Genomic DNA, 12,127 nt, shown 5'->3' with positions numbered 1-12,127 from the left:
ATTAAAAAGATAATACTTAAAAAGATAATAATAATAATGAGCGATAGAAAATCATTAATTTGGAAAAAATATATATATAGAAAAAACTATATTTATAATTGTTTTGATATATTTAAAATTGGGTTACAGAAAAACATTTATATTTGCTTTTATTATTCATATATATATTTTTTATTTTCAGCTCATTTTCACTCAGGCCATTTCCTGTTTTTATTCTTTTACTTTCTGTTTTGCTAATTTCAGGTAATATTCTTGCAACTTTTAACCAACTGTTTAACTTCTGGTTATGTTGCTCAGTGATTTTCCATGTTTTGGAAAGAAATCAAGCCAATTTGCTCGTGTGTCAAAGTTGGTAAAATTATAATTACTTTATTCTATTTTTTAAAAGATTTCTGTTCCAGTCTGTCATGATTATTGAGAGAGCAAATCCAGTAATTCTGTCCTTTAGAGAGGAAAATTAAATCACTATAATTCCAGCAGCACAGTTATAAGCCCACACACTGCAGTTTGTTTTAAACTTGTCTGACTGCTCCTGTTGCGTTACTAAAATCTTTTTTTAATTATTTTTTCCTTTTTTAAATTTTTTTGCTCAACAGACCACTTTAAAAAAACTTCTATAATAAGCAGCTTATGTTGTTGTTAGACTTGTTGTCCAGTGAGACATTAAATTGTGACATTAAGAGCTTTAAAAACACGTTACGACATCTGCAGAAATATCATCAGGAAATTATGGAAAAGCTACAAAAACAAAAAAACTCAGGTTGTAAAAACAGTTAATCTCCTTTAATATCTTTTTTTTTATGGTTTTGATTTGTGCATTCAGAATTAAAATCTCGCCTTGTTTGATTGTTTTATCTTTTTAGTGACACCGTGTTTCAGATCAAAAGCTGCTCTTGTTGTTTCCATGAGATAAATCATCTTTTATTTCATATTTTGATTCATAACAAAGAAAATGTTTGATCCAAAGATTAATCTTCATTTTCAGACTCATTTGCAAAATATGAAATAAAAAAAAAATAAATAAAACTTTTGGAAACATGACAGCAGAGTGACATATTCTCTTTTCTGGTGTTTTTGTTTTTTTTTTTTTTACCAACACCTGATGTTCAAAAAAATAAATAATCAACTACATTTCCCAGAAAGCACCGTGTTTTCTATGTGTTATTCAGAGAGCGAGAGCGGAAGTAAATCATGAGCGGATGAGACAAGAGATAAAAAAAGGAAAATAAAACTTAAATGCTTTTTAAAAATAACTTCTGAAACAGATTAAACAGATGTGTCAGTAAAGGGCTTTTTTCCACGGAGGTGGAGATAATGATGACTCTAAGGCACACGATGAGAAAGCGTCGTTACTAAAAGGATCTGTACCCTGCAGCGACCGCGTCAGTACAGCTGTGTTTGGTGGTTTTTGGGGCCTAATATTTCACATCAGGATGATTTTTTAATGGCCCGGAGAAGTCGCTCGCCACCACGGACACGTCGTGATGTACGAGGCGGCGAGTGCGAAGGAGCTTAAACATGACAGAGAAGAGTTTGTCATCAGCTGCACAACTAAAACCAGAGTTTAATTTAAGTAAACGAGTGTGTGGAGGAAGAATCATGAAACACAATGTGTGGATCACAGAAACAAGCCTGCAGAGTGGAGGTGTAATGGCACTTTTTGTCCTCCTAAACCGTTTTTGAGTTCATAGTTAACAAAAACAGAAAATGTGCATCGATGTTTCACACAGTGTGTGTCTCTTTACTGACGGCAGATTCAAACCAGGACAAAAACATTAATATCTGGTCAGATTAATATCATTTTGATCCAATTTTACCATTTTAGATTTTATTCTTATTCAGATAAAATATCTGTATCGCAGCTTGTGTTTCCACAACGTTAAAATAATTAAAATAACTTTTGCTTCTTTTGTTTATAAGTTTATAATTCTCAAATAGCATACATATATATTTTTTTTTTTTTAAGTTGTTTTTACGTCAACATTAGAATGGACTGAAGCAGGTGCCAACATTCATATTAAATTTTATTTTATTTCATTAATCAAACAAGCAAGCTGCTGTATCCTGATGTTAATACATTTGACAAGTTTGATTTTCTATTTCTTTAACAAAATTAAACAAAAAGATGTCAAATTCAATTTTCATTTTCCTTTTTAAACAAGCCTAATTACTGCCAAAATTAAAATTAAATTAATATTAAATTGATAAATTTTATTTCAGTCTACCCCAAAACAAAGGACTATCTCAAAAATAATAATAATGACATTTAATGTGAAACAAACTTTTATTTATAAAACTGGCAGACAAAACGACATCTTGGACTTCATTCAGCAGGTATTTGTTACAATATGATGATTTAACAGTCTATAGACCTTTTGATTTAACGCAAAACTTTGTCCATTGTTAAGTGAAAGTAATAGTTTGATTTGATTAAATGTTTTTTTTAATATTGGCAGTCCCAGACTTCCATATAAGAAAACATAAAATTAAAGCTTTATATTCTCTACGTGAACAGATACGTTCTTTATGTGCACACAGCATCAACGACAAAAAGTCTCAGTTTTCTTTAGATAACTGACTATATGTAAATGTTTCAGCACTTTAGTTTTACAGCAGATATTCAGACGTGTGTACGGAAGCTGACGGCTGTGTTAGACATTATTTTTTTAATGCCGTTATCTTAAATCACAAAATTATTATTTCATTGTCTCAAAGTTTTCTCATGATAACGGGGTTAATTTATGTAGATTTTTGTCAAAACAAAAGGCGAATTTCTTGAATGAGGGATAATTTATCACAACAAAGCCACTTTTTTTTCTTAGGATCACAGAAAATTTAGAAAAACAAAAGTAGTTTTTTTTATAATAAATGATCTTGAGGAATCTGCCTTTTGATTTCTGAAGAATCGACATATATTAACCAATAATCACAAGAAAACAAGCTTTGTTATCTCAAGATTACAAGATAATCAATTACTACAAAACCACTTTCATTTTCTTAAGGTCTTGAGGAAATTAGAAAACATGTTTTTTTTTTTTTTTTTTTTTTTTAAATGATAAATGACCTCGAGGATCAAGGATCGACATAAATTAACTCCTTATCACAAAAAAACAAGCTTTGTTACTGAGATGATTCATCATCGGAAAACCAACTTTGTTTTCTAAAGACCATGTGCAAATTAGTAGAAAAAAGTTTTTTTGTGATAAATTACAAAAACAAAAGCCGTTTTCTCTCAGTAAATTATCTTGTGCGTTGTGTTTTTTTTTTTTTTAAAGAATTGACATAAATTAACTGGATATCACAAGAAAAAAACCCTTTGTTTTCTCTGGATATTTTTTTCTCAAATTTTTGGGAAAAATAGAAAACAGAAGTTGTTTCCTCGTGATAAATTAACTTCTGGCCTTTTATTTTCTCGAGAATTGTTAAACTGTCATCTCAAGAAAACAAGCTCTGCTGTGTCAGGATAATGAAATAATTCAGTTGTGATAACGGCATTAAAAAAGGTTGTTCTCGGCTTCTGTACTTGTACTCCTCTGTTATATGTTAAAAAAATGGAACCAAAATAAAAAAACATTTTGTTTTCCCCGCCGAGTTAAAACTTTGTGTAACTGACTGTTTTTGTACCGTTACACCTCCACTGATAAACTGTAAACCACCTACAGAGGAATCAAAACAAGAAGTTACCGTATTCAACCGTGAAAAGCGAGCCGAACCAGTGGTCAACACCTTCTAGATACTGGATTAAAAAAAGAAGTCTGGAAGAGAATTGCACACGTCTCTAGCCTGGATTCTCCAGAGGGATGTCTTAAAGAGGACGTCCTATAAATAACGAGGAGTAAACGTTGTCGGTCTGTGGCGGTTTCCCGGTCAGGAGTCTACAAAAAGCTGCTGCGGAGCCGAATTAAAGCCCTGCGCTCTGGTACAGGGTCGCACCTCCCAGCAGCTATCTCCCAGTTTAACCAGCCCAGTCCGCTAACTCGCCTCCCTCAGTCCCGTCCCCCTTTCCCCCGAGGCTGGGAGCTTCCTCCAGTCCCAGACCAGAGTTTCTCCAGAGGAGGAAAATCCCACAAGTCTCAGTCTTAATTAGTCAGTGCCATCGGTTGTGAGATCCTGAAAGCCGTCCCCCTCGTCCTCCTCTTCGTCCTCCAAACCTCAGAGTCCTGCCGCCCGGACAGCGGTTTTGGTGGGAGGAGGAAGAGGGGGGTCATACCTCGTGGAAGCAGTCGGAGGGCGGGCTCTTCCTCTCAGCTCCCATACGCCGCTCCACCATCTTGATGACCTCAGACACGACGCACACCGAGGAGGTGAGGGACACCAGGAACAGCAGGTCTGCACCAGATCACAACAAAAAGGGTTAAAAAGTGCAGCAGAGGGGGGCCGATATTTTAAAAAGCAAACTCAAGACCTACCTTTTTAGTCCGGCTTTTATTTAAACTTTGGAATATTTTATAAATTTTATTCTATTTTATTTTGTGCTGTTATCTAATCATTTTACTTATTTATCTTTTATTTATTACTATTAAAGCTGGGCGATATGGAAAAAAGTCTTATCACGATAATTTTTTTTTATCAGTCGATATCGATATCGATTTATATCACGATATACATCAAATCACTGTTTCTGTCGAGCTTAAAGGTTCCTCTGACTCCTCAGTGAGATATGAAGATATCATCAGGTTAATTTCAGTTTAAATATTTATTTTCTGTCTGACATTGAAATGACAAATATACTGTAGAACAGCATCACCAGCTGGAGGACCTATTCTACTAAAACTCACAGAGGTCCAGGTACTAAAATGTCCTCCCAGCAAAGGTCCGAGCCTCAAACCTAAATCAATATCACCATTAACTGAACATTTTACTTTGATTACAATTAATGAATGTTAATGTTTGTTTATAATGTTAATGTTTAGTTTGTTTTTTGCCCTCATAGTTCACTGACACAGTGTCATGTGACCATGGTGTGTTACACTGTGTAATAAACATATGATTTATTATTATTTATTAAACTTTCCAGCATTATATGAAAATGAAAAGCTCCATCTGAAACAAACTTCAGGTAAATTGAAGCACATTGTGCTGATAATAGGCCAACCTCTCCTGACTGCAGGACTCTGACTTCAGCTTCTGTCAAACTTCTGTGCTGTTAATCATTTTACTCAGGAATTTAAAACTTTTGAGTCGGCCTACTTCTCCTATAGCTGCCAACATCCTGCCGACATTCACAGTTAGAGAAAGGCTGAAAATAAGCTCATGTGCTTGTGGCCCCGGGCCCCAAAAACATTACATCCCCTGGTAATAATAATGAGAGCTCAGTGCGAGCGGCTGGATGAGACACGGAGCGATGCGTCCTGGTGTTTCTAAATAATTCATCCAAAGTCTGATTAAAGCTGAAACTAACACAAAGTCGTCTGTAGAAGTCTAAAGAAGTCACTTTCACCTCTGCAGATGTGTCTTTCAGACACTTTGGTGCTGTGAGGAGAAGCTGCGCTCTGTTTGTCTGTTAATTGTATCTTTTTATTCTGTCTTGATCCTGCTTATTATTATCATAATTATCACTGCTCTGTGTTTACTGCCTTTAATTTGTTTCTGTATCTTTGTAACAAGTTTCTGCCTCTGATCTCGTCTTTAATTCTGCCTCTGATCTCGTTTGACCTTTGTTCGGCATCATTGACTAACTTCAATTTTTTCCATCACCTCTGGGGTTTACGGCCTCGACTTTGCTTTGTTTGTCAAAGCACTTTGGAAACAGTTTTTATAGGTGCTATATAAATAGTTATTAATATTATGAATTATTACTTAGCGCTGACTCTAGGTGTGGCAGTGAGCTTATTCTATATCTAGTATTCTGGCAGTGACGGTTTTTTTTTGGTCACCCTTATTGGATTTTCGACCAAACATTTGCTGTTAGGGCTCCTCAGCTGTGGGCTGATCCGCCTGAGGATCTCTGGCTTGCTACATCGCTATCTCACGCTGATTTTTTAAGGTCAAACTGTTTTATTCAGTGTTTTACCAGTTTTAATCACCCGGTCTGTTTGTTTTGGAGAGGAAAACACCTCTGTGGATAATTCAGCTCCGGTAAAAACCTCCTGAACAATCAACACCGAAGGAATTCAAACCGGGAGAAGCTTCAGCTGGTTGCAATCTGCAATGTTCACCACTAAAGCCCCCTAAAACTTCCTTTAACCTTTGGTGTAATAGTGGAGTGAAATATTCTTACCAAAGATGCTGAGGCTCTCAGTCTGGAAGATGCTCTGCAGAGGAGGGAAGTAGATGACGAGCAGCTGACCCATGATGGAGGCCAGGACGGCGTAACAGAAGGTCCTGTTACTGCACAGACCCATCTCATGTACCATACGAGTCTGAGAACACACACACACACACACACACACACACACACACACACACACACACACACACACACACACACACACACACACACACACACACACACACACACACAGTAATGAGCTACACTCAGAGGAGCTTTTTCAGCACCTGTGTGTCTGACGGTTGGTTACCTGTGAACGGGAGCTCAGAGCGTTGAACATGTCAAAGAAGACGAAGCAGGTGAAGGTCATGGTGGTGTCTCGAGGAGTGATCATGTTGTCCTGCAACTGAAACACAAAAAAAATATTTTTAAAAAAAGTATTTATTTATTTATTTTTTCAAAACATACTGACAGTAACAAACTGACATTGCAAAAATGTCAAACCAATTTAAATTACGAATAACTAAAAATTTAATTTAAAGACAATAAAATAAAATTTTCACGACGATTCACATAAAAATATAACTCATAAAGTTAAGAACAATACAATAAAAGCTGATAACAATATCTCCGAAAATAAACATTTTATACATATATTTGTATTTAAGGTTTTTTTCCAGGCGCATAGAAAAAAAAGAGGGTAAAACAATGTTATAAATGTGTGATTATGAGTGAAGTCAACACAGACAAAAACATCTATTTAGGAGCTTACTAGAAAATCTCAATTAATAAGAATGTTTTCTATTAAAGACGAGCCATTTGTTTATCATTTATGTACAACAGTCTGGTAAAAATAAGGGGTTAAAAACTGGAGGTGAAGAGTGTCACACACCTTTTACTCTTTGATATTTATCTAATTTTTTATATCTTATCGACATCTTATCTCTTCTTTGGTTCTAACAAACTCATCTCACTATTTTTTACACCAGTGCTTGTATATTATTCTTATATTGTACATAGACACGTTTTTTACGTCACAAGAGAGAAAAAAAGACTTTTTTTGAGACATCATCAGAAAAGTGACCCACCTCTCTCCAGAAGACAAACAGCGTCCCGCAGACGATGATGAGCGCCGACACCAGCACTTTGGTGAGCAGACTGCGAGTGATGATGCTGTCTTTGACGTTTCGAGGAGGCTGTCTGATCACGTCCCGGTCCACGGGCTCCACGCCCAAACTGACAAAAAACACACGCTCAAACCTTCATCTTTTTAACTTCATAAAACCAAAGTGAGAATGTCTCAGGTCGTTTCGGGGCCAGAAATCTCCTTTCAAAAAGAGGCCCATTATTTTTTGGTTTTACCACGAAACCGTCAAAACTGAATATAATTTAAAATATACATTTACCACACTTTTAATAAGCCAATGTAATTTTATCAGGGGATGACCACAGAAACATATACACCAGAGTACACTGGTTTAGTTTTTGTTTTGGTGTCTTTTCTTGAAGGGAGCAGATGGATACTATTCCTCTTTGTTTTTTTTACCACCTCAATGCTGTTTCTCCTTTATCATTGTAATAAGTTTGAAATTTAAATATTACAAAAAAAGTAATTTAACCAGCAAACAGCACCAAAAATCTTTTTTTTGAGATTTTTTTTCCTTTCTTTTTTCTTTTTTTTTTTTTTACATTTTATTTCAATGACTAAATAAAATAATAATAAATAAATAACAATAATAAAAAAAAATTAACAAAAATAAAAATGATTTGCAAGACTCAACATTAAAACAATAATCTGGCTGTTCTCATGCACTTTTCATACCTTTTCCAATAAAAAGTAAAGCACCAAAATTTGCATACATCCCACATAATGATGAGCCAGTAAAACCTACATATTTCGCTTTGTGTTACTTGCCTAATCCTGAGCTCTGTACCGTTACGTAGTTAACGTAACGGTACAGAGTAAAACAACCAAGATGTGAAAGTTTTTTACTGTGTGAATACATAAGCTGCTCAACACTACACTTCCCATGATGCCCCTGTACCTCTGAGCAGGAGGTCCGTCCATGATGATGTTGATCCACAGGATCTGCATGGCGTTCAGCGGGTTTGGGAAGTTCATCAGCGTCGCCAAGGAGATTAGTGTCAGAGCTGCGATGCTCCTGGAGACCAGCAGGAGGGAAAAGGAGCGTCAGCTGGGACTAAAACTGAGCAGCTAACTGTATTTGAGGTGGTTAACCCTTTGAAAACTGGCTTGATTTCTTTGAAAAACATGGAAAGAAAGCAATGAGCAAAGGGAAAGGAAACAAATTTAGGGACCTGAAAAATGTTTTAAAATTATAATTCCCTAAAATAATTTGTGGAACATTTGCACTTGTTTGCTCTGGGTTCAAATATTCAAAGACTTGAGAAAAAGTGTCTAAAAGCAGCAACAAAAAAAGATGATCCTGGTTTCAAAGGGTTAAAGTAAAAGTATGTATTTGTCTTTCGTAGTATGTCTTTCATATCCTGTTGGTTATTTTAATCTACAGCGATGCATCGTATCCTATGAGATCATCACGTTTGGACTCACGTGCTCAGCTGGAAGCGGACAAAGTTTTTAATGTTGTTGTAAATTCCTTTTCCTTCCTCGATGGCCGACCTGGAAGCAGAAAATAAAACTCTTCATTTCTGCGGTTTTAAAGGAGCCTTGAAGGTTTTTATAGCCGGCGTCTGTTCGTTCGCTCACATGATGGTCTGGAAGTCGTCGTCCACCAGGATCATGTCGGCCGCCTCCTTGCAGACGTCGGTGCCCGTCTGGCCCATCGCCACGCCGATGTCAGCAGCTCTCAGGGCCACTGCGTCGTTCACCCCGTCGCCCGTCATGGCCACCACGGCGCCGATGTTCTGGAGGGACTGATGAGAACCGAACTTTAACTTTTATATGCTGACTGACAGTAGTGAAGGAAGTATTCAGATTAGTTAATGTACTTAGTTCATCAGAAAAATCCTGCTGACTAATAAACTACTTCATCTCTTTTGCATTTCTGTACATCCTTTTTTACAGTTTTGCATTGAATGTTTGCATGTAAATATATTATTTAAATATGGGCAAATATCACAGAGATGCTCTTTGCTTGGCAGCAAAGTTGGGGGCACATTTCACCCTTTCTGTCGCTTTAAAAATGATTTTTTTTTTAATTATTTGTGCAAACTGAATGGCTGCAAAAGCTGCAAAAATTGTGTGTAGTTCATCCTGCTCACCTTGACGATCTTCAGCTTGTGTCGGGGACTGGCTCGATAAAACACGGCTATCTGCAGAGACAGGAGACGACTTTAATTAGACATAGGTAGACGTATGCAGAAATAATTGCAGTATGTTCTGTGATATTTACTTTTTTAAAAAAAGGTGCAGCTCTGTTCTGTTTGCACCAGCGGCTCATTAGGAAATTCACAGTGACAGAATCAAACTACATCTGAGCGCATTTATTTTTAGCACCAGGGTTTCTTCTTCTTTTTTTGCCTGTATTTACACATGAAACCACATTGAAGATTCGAGCTGGAAGAAAAACTGAATATATCTTCATATTTATTTGCGGACAATCATAACTCACTGTAACGCCCTTTTCTTACATAGAGATCGAATTATAGAGCCTCGTCTTCAGCTCGGAGGGTAAAGAGCTCCTAGATGTCACCTTTTTCCTAATTTTGTAGACATTTTCGGCCGCTGTTCTCTTTCTTTGAGTTAGCTGCTAAAATAATTGTGCAGAAGTAAAGCCATTCTCACTCTGGGGACGACTTGTGAAAGCTGCTGCAGGTCCAGCTGGTCTACCTCGTCTCCGGACAAACACTGACAGCCTTTAGAGTACAGACCCAACCGACTGGCTGCAAGGCAAAATAATACAAAACGTTTCACTCACAGAGGCAAAATAATACAAAACGTTTCACTCAGAGGAAATTCAAGGAGATTTACATCATAAAAATTTAAAAATACAGAAGAAGAGAGCATAAAACAAGCTCCTAAAGCCCGTGGAAACGTGGCTTGAAATAGTAAAAATGCACATATTAAATCAAAGTCGAATGTCTCATTGAGTATCTATTGAGTAACCCCCTTTTTAATTTTTTTTAAAATTCTTAGTAATTCATTTCATCTTTGAAATTTAATTTCTCCAGTTTATTGTATACCTGTATCCTTTATCATGTTTTTATATTTCATTGCTCTGTAAATTACTTAGTATTGTGCTGTTGTGTGAAATGCGCTGTACAAATAAAGTTGCCTTTTCTTGCCAATGTGCAAAAATCTGAGTAAAAATAAATGTTCCCCACTTTTACAAAACACTTATCACTTTCAGTTTGGGAGTGAGTATGTGTGGATATAAGCACTTTGTTATGACATCATGGTGATTCATTTTTTTAATTTTAACTGTTTTCCTTCCTGCGTTTATAATTTACAAACAGGTGGAGATTTCATCATTTTCTCTGCCTCCCCTGATGAGTCTGATGAACCTTTTTTGGATGATAAAACCTACAAACTGTGATTTTATCACACGGCCTGTTGTTCTCTCTCACCTATGGACACGGCCGTCTCCTGGGAGTCTCCCGTGATCATCTTGATGGCGACTCCAGAGTTGATGAGCGTCCCCACGGCTTCTTTGACCCCTGACCTCGGGGGGTCGATGATGCCCACCAGACCCAGGAAGGTCAAGTTACCCAACTCAGAACCCGACGCAAACGCCAGGACTGACGGAGGAAACAGACGCAGACGTGTTCTGAGTTTATCTGTTTGTCGACATAAACAATAAGCTGGCAAACATCTTCTTCTCTTTACCTCTGAGACCAGCTGAGCCCATGTAGCTGATCTGCTGCTGGTACAGCTCCCTCTGCTGGTGAGTGAGGGACAGTGCGGCTCCTCTGCTGTTGTAGGAGCTGCAGAGGTGAATCACCTGCTCGTACGCACCCTTCATGAAGTAAACTCCAGGTTTATCCTGAGGAGGGGAGACAAAAAGCAGAAACAAAGCTGAGGACAGAACAAAGTAAATGTTGGCAAGACAGAGAAGCAAAATGCAAAGCAGCTCCAGTCAATTTTTCCATATTTTATATATATAAATTTGAAGGAACGTTAATCGGACAATTCATGGCTGCATGTTAACAGGAACATTAGAGGAATATCGATATTCATTAGTCATAAAAACAGCTTTGTAGGAATGTTTTTCAGAATAAGGGCAAAATCTGGAATATTTTGTGCATGTAAACGTAGTGATGGATTACGGGTGGAGGAGATGCCGACCTGCAGGGTGCGGTGAACGCAGCGAACAGCCATCCACTTCTGCTCTGAGGTGAAGGGGTGCTCCTCCAGCCGCACGTACTCCTGCTGCAGGCTCTCCAGCCCCATCTGGAAGACAAAAGCACAGCTGGATCAGAGACACCGAACACACTGACTGAGCACGCTTGCATGATGTTAGAAAAAGTTGAATTATGTGATAATACGACTAAAACTGAACTTGTAAACTGGACGTGTAAAACATGTAAACACGTTAGTCTGACTGAAATCACAGTCAGACTGAAATCACACTACATTAAATTTCTCAGAGTTCTGCACGCGCTCCTCGTTGCTGCGCCGGCCTCCCTCTGTGGTTAGAGATGGGGACTGTTTGTTGCCAAACTATTTCAACAAATGCAAATTACAACTGCGGTGAAAATAAATTTGGTATCCGAATTTTATGTTTTTTATCTGTTACAAACTTCTGAACCATAGTGTATTTACAAACCTACACATGCATTCACACTGTCACTGTCATCTTTGGTTATTTACTGATTTACATAATTGTAAAATCTTCCTCTCTGTTGCTGCAAGCTGTTTCACTTTGACTTCTGCATGCAAACACAATGATCAGCAGCTCGCACAGTAAAGCTCACGCTGCTGTTTTGTTTTCATTG

The 12,127-nt window shown here is 37.3% G+C and overlaps 1 protein-coding gene across 2 annotated transcripts in view; it reads right to left on the bottom strand.

Annotated features, from left to right (window-relative positions):
• Window positions 1–3,999: 3,999 nt before the first annotated feature.
• Window positions 4,000–12,127, bottom strand: part of atp2c1 (ATPase secretory pathway Ca2+ transporting 1) — a 48,845-nt gene continuing 40,717 nt past the window's right edge. For both annotated transcript variants that reach the window (XM_042489548.1, XM_042489547.1), the window contains exons 16-27: window positions 11,478–11,582; window positions 11,019–11,175; window positions 10,760–10,930; window positions 9,978–10,075; window positions 9,455–9,505; window positions 8,940–9,106; window positions 8,784–8,852; window positions 8,257–8,373; window positions 7,300–7,447; window positions 6,522–6,617; window positions 6,221–6,362; window positions 4,000–4,329 (exon numbers count right to left, since the gene is read on the bottom strand). In XM_042489548.1, coding sequence (XP_042345482.1) covers window positions 4,205–4,329; window positions 6,221–6,362; window positions 6,522–6,617; window positions 7,300–7,447; window positions 8,257–8,373; window positions 8,784–8,852; window positions 8,940–9,106; window positions 9,455–9,505; window positions 9,978–10,075; window positions 10,760–10,930; window positions 11,019–11,175; window positions 11,478–11,582 — 1,446 coding nt within the window. In that variant the 3' untranslated portion in view covers window positions 4,000–4,204. The remainder of the gene's footprint in view (window positions 4,330–6,220; window positions 6,363–6,521; window positions 6,618–7,299; window positions 7,448–8,256; window positions 8,374–8,783; window positions 8,853–8,939; window positions 9,107–9,454; window positions 9,506–9,977; window positions 10,076–10,759; window positions 10,931–11,018; window positions 11,176–11,477; window positions 11,583–12,127) is intronic.

Source organism: Plectropomus leopardus, chromosome 7 (assembly GCF_008729295.1).
Source record: "Plectropomus leopardus isolate mb chromosome 7, YSFRI_Pleo_2.0, whole genome shotgun sequence".
NCBI classification, from domain to species: Eukaryota; Metazoa; Chordata; class Actinopteri; order Perciformes; family Serranidae; genus Plectropomus; species Plectropomus leopardus.
This window is presented reverse-complemented; position numbering and strand designations above follow the sequence as displayed.